Raw genomic sequence first — 9734 nt, forward strand, 5'->3', positions numbered from 1 at the left:
ACTGCAACCTCCACCTCCCAGGTTCAAGCAATCCTCCTGCCTCAACCTCCTGAATAGCTGGGATTACAGGCACCCGCCACCATGCCTGAGTAATTTTTGTATTTTTAATAGAGACGGGGTTTCACCATATTGGTCAGGCTAGTCTCGAACTCCTGACCTCAGGTGATCCACCTGCCTAGGCCTCCCGAAGTGCTGGGATTATAGGCGTAAGCCACTGAGTCCTGCTGGGAGTATATTTAAAATCTTCTTTACACATTTTTCTCTACAAGGATGTGCTCCAGCAGGAACCAACTAACAATGAATCTCTCCAAGTCTTATTCTCTTGCTGTCTCTATTAATCCCTTAAAATTCCTCCCAACACTCAGGCCGCACAGTTTCTTTCCTCTCTTCCTCAGCACTTTACTATATAGATGAATTTACCCTTTCTGGTTTCTGCCCCATATCTTAGAACCTCAACACTCAGATTGAAAGAGCCTATCATTACCAAGCAGGATAAATTTTAAAAATAAATTCATACATAGCGATATCAAAACGAAACTCCAGAGCATCGAGGTGAAAAACACAATCGTAAAAGGTACAAGAGGACACAGAGGATTACCTACAAAGGAGTGAGAGTCAGATCAAAAGGGTACTGCTCATCAACCAAAGCAGTCTCAAGAAAATAATGGAATAGCTCAGAAATGTTCAGGAAAAATCTATTTGAACTTAGAGTTCTATAACAAGCCAAGCTAACATGCAGAGAGAGAGAGAGAGAGAGCAAAATACCTTCTCAGACACACCAGCCCTTAGAAAAATGTATTACCCACTCTGATGGAGAAGGGAGGAAAAGCAAAAGAAAATCCACCAAAGATGTGCTCCAGCAGGAAGAAAAATGAATCCAAAAGGTAATCATGGGCTATAAGCAGTAAAGGAGAATGCATTCATGTTTTATTTTTGTAATTAGAAAGTAATCTTTTTCCAAAGGTTGGGGAGAAAAGATACTGATAATTATTTGTGTTTATTTCTATTCCATTTTACCTTTGCATAATATGTCACTATAGTTTACAAAGTGCTTTCCTATAAATTTCCAGTAGCCAGAATCACAGGACCTACAAAAATGTTTTAAGAGGGCTATGTTAGGACAAATATTAATTCCAATAAAACTTGGAAATGTGATCTCTGAGTCTAGTAAGATATTTCTTGCCATGGACACTGGCTGGCTTCTACAATCATTATGATGACAACATCACTGGGTTTAAGAAGGATTGATGAACATGAAATTTAGCAGACTTCTTTTTTTCTTTTAACTCTGCTACCAAGTTGAACTAGATTATGGACTGGTAGAGAAGCAGATGAATGGAGGGAAGAACTATAATAGTTCAGATGGGCTGATGCGTTCAAAAGGAACTCACGAGATGTTCAGGCTCTGAGGTTTATGAACTAGACAGGACTCTCGCCACCAGGGTGTGTCAGGGAGGCCACTATTCTGCCCAGGAGGCCTTCTAATGACAGATCCTAGGTTCCCCAAAGGCGCCTGTTGAGAGGCTCATGGTGCTATTGCCTATGTCATAGGCCATGAATTTAGGGCTTGGAATCTCTCACTTGAACTTTTTTACACCATCCCTGATGTGTGCCAGAAAAAGAGCAGCTGCCAAAAAGCAGACATTTTCCTGTCTCTAAAAATAAAACACTGGCAACGCTTCAGGCTCCTGTGCCAAGACCTGGCCCTTCCCAGGATAAACAATAGATCGCCAAGCCGATCGGAGAGCAAATACTGAGGCCTGAAGTATGTCTAAGTCCAGCCTGAAATGCCTAGGTCAGGACATGTGCACTCGAAAGCCAGGAAGCCAGAGAAGGCCCTCCCTCCTCCGCAGCTGATGGAGGGCAGCTGTTGCACCCAGCCATGGACCAGGTGTGGCTGAGTGGAGGCCTCAGGTTACACCCAGACCTTGACCCAGCTGAGGTCACAGAGTCCCTATCAGGTCCCGCCCCTAGAGCCCTGGAGTGCATGGTGACAGATCTGAAGGCCTGTGAGATCCTGTCCGGAGAAAGCTCCCTGGGAAGGGAAGAGTTTCAAAAGCATCCCTCTACATTCGTCACTCAGGGCTGTGCTCGTCACCTGTCAAAACCCCTCATGCCCAGCTGAGAGCCCTCACCTGCTAGATACAGGACAGCAAAACCTCCTGAATATAGGAATGCTATAGTAACAGCGTTCCCACTCTAATTGCCTCCCAATTCATCAAATCCTTCTACAGCACGTGTTCAAGCCCCTGTGCCTTGTCATTAGGGTTCAAACCTTCCAGACCACAGCTTGGCTTTTTGCTGGTTTGGGGACTTAAGAAGGCTAAGAGGGGGTTAGGGGAGGAGAGGGCCTAAATATAGCAAATATTTGCAGGCATAATCACTCCATAAACATGCTTCAGTGGAACAGAGTGTAGGGCCGACCCAGATGACGGATGTCACTCACCCAAGTGTCACATCATAAATAAAATTGAATGAGCCCATTCTCTCGCAGAACCAGAGTGACGCCTGTTCCCACTATAAATATTTATGAAGTCATCGTCCTTAAAAGACTTTATTTTTCCAGGTAAGTAGACTTTAAGGAAAAAGTTAAGCAGAGCTTTGCCTGCAATTATGGAATAGTCACCATAGCTTTTCAATGGGTAGTCCATGGAAAGGAAAAGAAAAAGAGAAAGAAGATAAGGAAACACAAGACCCTGTTCCATGGGGCTTCTGCACAGAGATCTCATTTATGCCAGTCAAAGTTCATTCTCATTCAAAAAGTGACAGCCTTCTCTGGGAAGAAGAAACCAGAAGCAGAAACCAGAAGAAGCCCTATCAGTCCCGTTTCACCCAGGCCTGCGCAATGAAGGGGACGCAAACAGATTCTTGTCACCCAAATTCCAACCCCTCCCACCACCTCTGCTAGGAGGGACAATTCTCCTTTGCATTCTCACTCTCCCAGTCTGTCTCTTAGTAACAGAAAAAATGTACACCTCACCCCATTACTATGCTCATTTGAAAAGAATTCTCAGAATGTGAGGATGTGTGTCTGGGTGGCTCTCTGGGTGTTTATGCAAAGTCTACTACTTTTGCCCGTAGTTACTCTTCCTGATTGCATGAGGAATGGCACCTCGGAAACCTTACTGGCATCTGACAAGCTTTTCCTGTGCTCCATGCACTCAGGAGGAGCAAACACCTCCTCCGGGCTTAGGAGCACTCCAATAGTCCCCTTCTCCAAGGCACTGTGGCAGTCCAGCGACCTGGAACTCTCAAGACATTGTCTCCACTACAATACATGCTAATTTTCATGTCACGTTGCAACTTCCATGTTACTCATCTCCTGACTGCACTAAAGCCCTCGCCCAAGTCCATCAAGCCTGTTTCTTTCCCAGGGATGGCCTTGTGCCTGGGCTCTCTTCCCCTCCAAACTCCGGGGTGGCCCCTGCTTTATCAGACTGAACTGGCTCTGGAGCTCTAGGAGAAAAGTTGATGATCATCTTGCTTTAGCCTCCGGGAAATCTTGCTCCACAAAGAACAAGAGTCCCTGGTTTTGTGAAATGAGTCACAGGCTGCCTTGGCCATGCCTATCTGGGGAGGCCAGGGCTGCCATGTATGGTCTGTGCTCTGTGCCACCCACCTCTCACTGTCAGCCCAAGCCCTTTGCCAGGACAGCCTGAGTCATAAAACTCAGCACATTCCTCAAGGGTTGGATAGTCTTTCCTTGTTATTACTTTGCTTTTGTTTTATGCAGCACCTGGTTTCGTTTTAAAAACCCAAATAAAAATCACACGGGCAGGGCGGGAGTGGGGAAATAGGAAGAAAAGCAAAGGGCTCTAACTCCCCAAACAGGGAGGCACAGAGCAGGACAGAGACGGGACTGCAGCTGAGGGGCTGGGGAGAGCTAGGATGTGCCACTAATGAATTGATTTGATCACAATCTTCCTTGCTGTATATGATAAAGCATTTGATGCCCAGGTCTCTTCCCCACCCTCCCATCCCCAAATTAGGCCGCAGTACAGTACTCATCAGTCATGTGACCTTCCCGAAGCCCCTCCACTTTCTGAGTGTCCTCAATCAATGGACATACATCTCGGATGAATCCTAAGGAACATTCTAGTTACAACACTCTGAGTCTATGAACCTGCCGGTTCCCTTTTTCTTGGATACAAGCCCTAACCCACGTGTGAGGGAATATGTTTCCACAAGCAAACACTTGCTCTTTGCCTTTTGGGGATTAAGGAATGGGGGATAGACAAGCAAGAAGCTGTAGACCCCACCACACCAATGCTGCTGGTCAAATTGAACTTCTGCGGCCAGGTTACTGTTGCAACTCATCTGTAAAGCTGTTAAGACTTCATTTTTAGAATTAAAACAGAATTCTAATCAGCTATCCCTTGCATATAGTAAAAAACAAATGATGAATTAATGATAACCATTACCTTAGAGAACTGTATTTTACTGGACCAGGAAAAGCCAGGAAGTTAAGAGATTAAAACCTGGATCATGAGGTACTAGACTCGGAACCTCAACAAAGGCCTTTCTCTCCTACTGCCTGAGATGTCTACAGGGGCTGGCCAGAGCAAAACTCCGGAGGTTCCTGAGTGGCTGCAGGGCTGCCTTTTCAACGCATACTTTTGGAGAGCCTAATGGAAACCATACGAAGGTTGCCGGGAATCAGACCAGATGGCTCCCGGGGAATGTATTTAACCCAACCTAGGGCTAAGAGACAAAAATAATCACTAGGAGTTTGGGGGACGGGAGGCAGGGGTGGTGCTGCGACTTTTAATTGTATTTTCTATTCAACAAAAATCCTAAGAGAAGGACGGTCTTGGTAACTGGGAGTAAATGGAAGGGGGTGTGGGGGGCAGAAAGCGGGGACTGGGGAGGAAGAGGGGGTAGGAGGTGGCTACTTCAGTAAACCAAACACCGTTCTGCCTTTCCTCGGAAGTCGGCGGCTGCCGGGGCCCTTTGCGGGCCTGACGGCAGCGGGCTCCTTCCCGCGCCCCGGGTCACCGCGCAGCCCCTGCCCCTCCCGGTCCCTCCTCCCGCGCGCTCTGCGGGGACGACGAGGCGGGCGGTAGCGGGGAGAATCAGCAGGAGGAGGGTCGCGAAGAGAGGAGGTGGGTCGTAGGCGGTGGAGGCGGCCCGTGGACGCTAGAGGAGGAGGATCGTGGAGAGAGCCAGAGGATCGCGGAGAGAGGAGGTGGGCCGTGCAGGAAGGAGGAGGTGGCCGCTCCGGCGGGCCGGGAGGAGCGGGAAGAGGCGGACGGGGGAGGGGAGGGGCAGGCGGCGGGTCGGCGGGCCGTGGGCGCGGCTCCGGGGGCGCGGGCAGCCTACCGAGACAGCCAGGGCGGGAGGGCCGCGACCCCGCCCCGACAGTCGAAGCCAATTCGCTTCCCGGCGGCGCCTTGCGCGGAGGAAAACCTGGCGGTGGAAGGCTCCGGCTCTGCTGGGTGACCGCTCTGAATACAAAGAACCTTTCTCACGCCCCTGCGCCCTTCCCCGGGGCTCCCAGATACAAGGGACAGGCTCTGTGACGCCGGAGCCCACGACGGTCGGGGCCGCAGCACCATTTCTGTGGTTCCTGTGGATAAATGTGGTCCCAAGTATTTATTTAAAAAGGAAAGTTTAATAAAGATTATAACGAGTTTTGTCTCTCACCACCAAGTAAAAAGGGAACAAATTGAGAAATGAAGCCCATGGAATCGTCCCAGAAAGCCAACCTGCCAGGGTCCAGATGTTCCTGGGCAGGGGGGTGTTGGGGGGCCCCCATACCTCAAAGTTGTTTATTAAGCAAACTCCACGCCTCCAGCACTGTGGCTTCGTTTTCCAACTCAGTTAAATGGCGATGAGGGTCCTCCCCAGCCATAATCAGAGTATCGATCAGCTTCTGAATCCTCAGATGAGCCAACCTTGCTTTCAGAATCGCACCGTCCATGAAGCTGGAGAAAAATGGGCTGGTTGTCAACACTCGCTCATCTGCAAAGGTCACTTTTCCACAGAATTGGGAATTAAATGGTCTCTTCCAAACCAGACATCATTCATGAGCAGGAGATGGGATTGATCCTGCATTTTCTTCCATCTCTCTTAACCCTCCTGTTTAATATATTGTATCTCTGTCAGGAAGGCCAGATTAATAAAGCGGGAGAGAAAAAGGGCAGGAACTCTTGCAATCCCTAACCGGCCCCCACTGCTTCTCTGGTAAGATTCTTTCCAGGTTTCCCTAATTCCTCTAGTCCCCACATTCCTGGATGTGAATGCTCTGCTTTCCAGTTTCCATCAGGAACTTCTTCAAGATAGGACACAGGAATATAAATACTTAGAGAATGGTTACCAAAGGCACTACCCAGCAAGCAAGTACTTTCAAAACTAAGAATAGTGTTAATGATCGTTGAAAATTTCATTCAATCTCTACTTATTGCTTTGATGCAGGAAATCGGGCATTTATATATCTCAGTGCTTGTTCTCCTTCAAAGTATAAAATTTAAAAATATTAAGATTTGCCTTGTCTCATAAATAAAAAGTCATGATTTATTTATTTATTTTTTTTTTGGTCAGGACTCTAGGTCCAAGGTTTTCCAAATATGCGCCGCATATTAATTGTGGGGGGGTGTGTGTGTGCACATGCATGTACTTTTAGTCTGTTATTGCACCACAAAAACAAGAGCAGGATGTAATGTCATTTATTTGTTGGGAATGGTTGACTTAAAAGCGGCTACTTTGAGTATAGAGAATTCCCTTTCTGGGAGGGGTTGGGGAAGAACCTTACAGAGAGAAGCAACTGTTCCCCCAGAACAGCTGCAGACACTGATTGGCAATGGAATTGCTTGGCACCAGTACAATTCCATGTAGGCAAGAGGGATTTATTTATTTAACAATAGTTAATGATTCTCCCAAGCAACTCCCAAGAGGCCAGCTTTCAGTAAATGTACTTTCAGGAAATCATCTACCCTTCCTAGAAGCAGGCATCAACCCTACAGTGAAGGGATGTCCCTGGTTGACCACACAATATAACTTTCAGGGGACCACACAGCTACAAACACCCCCAAACAACTCCCTCCACAGTCTGCCACCGCACTGGCTTTCCATGTTTGAAATGCTCCCTGGGAACATTATCAGGTCCTAAGCAGAAAAGTCGAGAAAAACGGCACCATTTCTGGAAGACCATCATTAAAATAGACAAGTCGCCTGGGAACCAGCGCGGGTCATTCAACCCTCTCCCATTAGCGAAATGTATCAGATTTGCTAGTTAATGCCCAAAGACCAGCATTTCCAAAGTGAAATGTATGTATAACTGGTGGTTCTTGTGATACTGTTAGGTAGTACTTGCATAACATTTTTCACTTTAATGGTCAGAGTTTTTTTTTTTTTTTCCCTAACACACATAACGAGAATATCAAACCCATGGTATAATGAACATAATTACTTTGGATGAGTCTGAGTTTTTTTTAAGTTAAACAGAAATCTTAATAAAGTAATAGAATAGCAAAAATAGTTGTAACTTCTATGCAGAAACCAGTTTTTATTCTTTCAACTTACTCTGTAAGAGTCTCTGCTAGAAATACAAGACATAAAAAGAATCCCATTTTAACAATCTGTTTAAAAGCCCTGGGTTTTGAGAAAGTCTAATCAGGAAGGAGAGAATCCCTGGTCTGGAGGGTCATTTCGGGGAAGCAGGGACGGAAGATGATGGGTGGCAGGACAGGCACATGGGGAGGGAAACTCTGGCCACTAGGCACCCAGGGTGGATACGCGGCAGGGCAGGACTATCGGAGAACTCCCTTTTTCACAACAGGCAGAACCCAGCAACTCACCGAAGAAAATTCGGACAGTACAATAGAAATTCCAACTGCTGTAAGCCTCTTAAGGGCTTGTTTCCAAAACAGCTGTGGAGAGATCCACCCAAAAAACTATTCATGATGCTTTAAGAAAGACTTTATCTTATCAGAACAGCTCCGCTTTTTGCCTGATTGTAACTTAGGGAATACTTTTATACCAACTCTAAACATACACAGGCCACCACCCCTGCTGCCATGTAGAGACACTCAGAACCCCACTTCCTGACTCTCCCCCAGAGATCCACTGTTGTAGGGCAAGTAGAAAGATGCTTACATGCTTTAGCACACCTTTCCCTCGTCGACTGTAGTTTATCAGGGCCTCCTGTGCTAGCTTTTTAGGTCTTACACCTAGGGTGAAGAGATAGCCAATATATGAGTGTGTGTGATAAACAGAGTCTACCATAAGTGAAATTTCCTGACATTCCCAAACATTGTTTTAAATCAATAGATCCAAATCTTTACATATGCAGCCCCTGCCTCTGCCACCAGTATGAGTGGCAAATGCCTCTTGCATTTCTCCCTCCTGTTATTCCTGCATCCTACCTTTTGTATTGTTAGGAGAGATAAAATGATGTAACAATGTGGGTGCCAGGAGGAAGGAAGCAGAAACGCAAAAGGTGTGGAAATATCACATGAAGACCACTATTAAAATAAAGGCCAGAAAATGGATATAAAGTAGTAGTTTAGGATGGGACTTACAGTATTTTCCATAATTTGGAGGTGTTGGAAAACAATCACCAAAATCCCAAATTTGATGTGCCTATAAAAAAAAGAGATAGAAATAAATACCAACCACTTTCATAATAATAGAAATCTAATAAAATTCATTTTCCCAACATTGCTCCTCCCCACCCCTGCATTCAGAAAGCACTGATACTGCTGTCAGAAGCCACCACTGTGAGTGCAGTGTAGTTTCAGCCACTCGGGAGGCCGAGGCAGAAGATTGTTTAAGCCCAGGAGTTCAAGGCCAGCCTGGGCAACACAGCAAGACCCTGTCTCAAAAAAAAAAAAAAAAAAAAAGCCACCACTGTAATAACAAACAATAACAGTAAAATATAGACAAAAGAGTACAATTCTAATATGAAAATACCATATGCAAATCAATTTAAAAAAGCTAAACACCCTAGTAGGAAAATGGACAAAGGAAATATACTATCATTATCATTCAAATATAATTATTCACGAATTTGTATTTGCAAATTCACCTACTTGCTAAAATGTATTTGTAAATTAATTAAGCTCCATTCTGGCATTAGTTATAGTGCTGTTAGCCATGAGTTCAATGTTAATAAATTAACAACATATATTAAGTGTCTTTAAACAGAAACATACGTAAAAACAAAATTATATATTGATCAGTCGGCAAAGATGCAGTGACTGGAGGCTCCCAGGAATCTAACCTTATATTTCCTTTAGGAACAATGGTTCAGTATTCCTTAATTCAGTATTCATGGTGATTTTACAAAATATAACCACAAATAGTGAGAATCAATTACAATTCATGAAAGAACTATGAATGATGAATAAACATAGGAGGAGATGCTTGACTTCACTAATAAATAAAATTAAAAGAAAATTGAGCTATCTTCATCTATCAAGTTGGAAAACATCAAGATTATATTTTAAAGCTAGTGTTAGAGAGGATATAGGAAAACAGGCACTCTCACGCACTACTGGGTCACGAAGCCAATTTTCGGGAAGGCAGTTTGGCCATTTGTAAAATAAGTATACTTTTGACCCAAGAATTCCTCTTATGCGAACGTACCCTGAAGAGATGATTTTACAGCTGCAAAAACGTATATTCAAATTTTGTTGATCACAGCATGGGTTACAGTAGTTATAAGTTAGAAAACCTTAAATGCCTCCTTATATGGCATATGTGTATATACATATATATATATATATATATATATA

The 9734-nt window shown here is 44.9% G+C and overlaps 1 protein-coding gene across 1 annotated transcript in view; it reads right to left on the bottom strand.

Moving 5' to 3' along the window:
* Nucleotides 1–5591: 5591 nt before the first annotated feature.
* LOC105544578 (chromosome unknown open reading frame, human C4orf51) overlaps nt 5592–9734 on the bottom strand; it is a 41402-nt gene continuing 37259 nt past the window's right edge. Inside the window, exons 4-6 of the mRNA XM_011987133.1 lie at nt 8520–8580; nt 8095–8168; nt 5592–5924 (exon numbers count right to left, since the gene is read on the bottom strand). Of these exons, the coding sequence (XP_011842523.1) occupies nt 5817–5924; nt 8095–8168; nt 8520–8580 (243 nt within the window). The 3' untranslated portion in view covers nt 5592–5816. The remainder of the gene's footprint in view (nt 5925–8094; nt 8169–8519; nt 8581–9734) is intronic.

Source organism: Mandrillus leucophaeus, unplaced genomic scaffold (assembly GCF_000951045.1).
Source record: "Mandrillus leucophaeus isolate KB7577 unplaced genomic scaffold, Mleu.le_1.0 Scaffold301, whole genome shotgun sequence".
In the NCBI taxonomy this organism is placed as follows: domain Eukaryota; kingdom Metazoa; phylum Chordata; class Mammalia; order Primates; family Cercopithecidae; genus Mandrillus; species Mandrillus leucophaeus.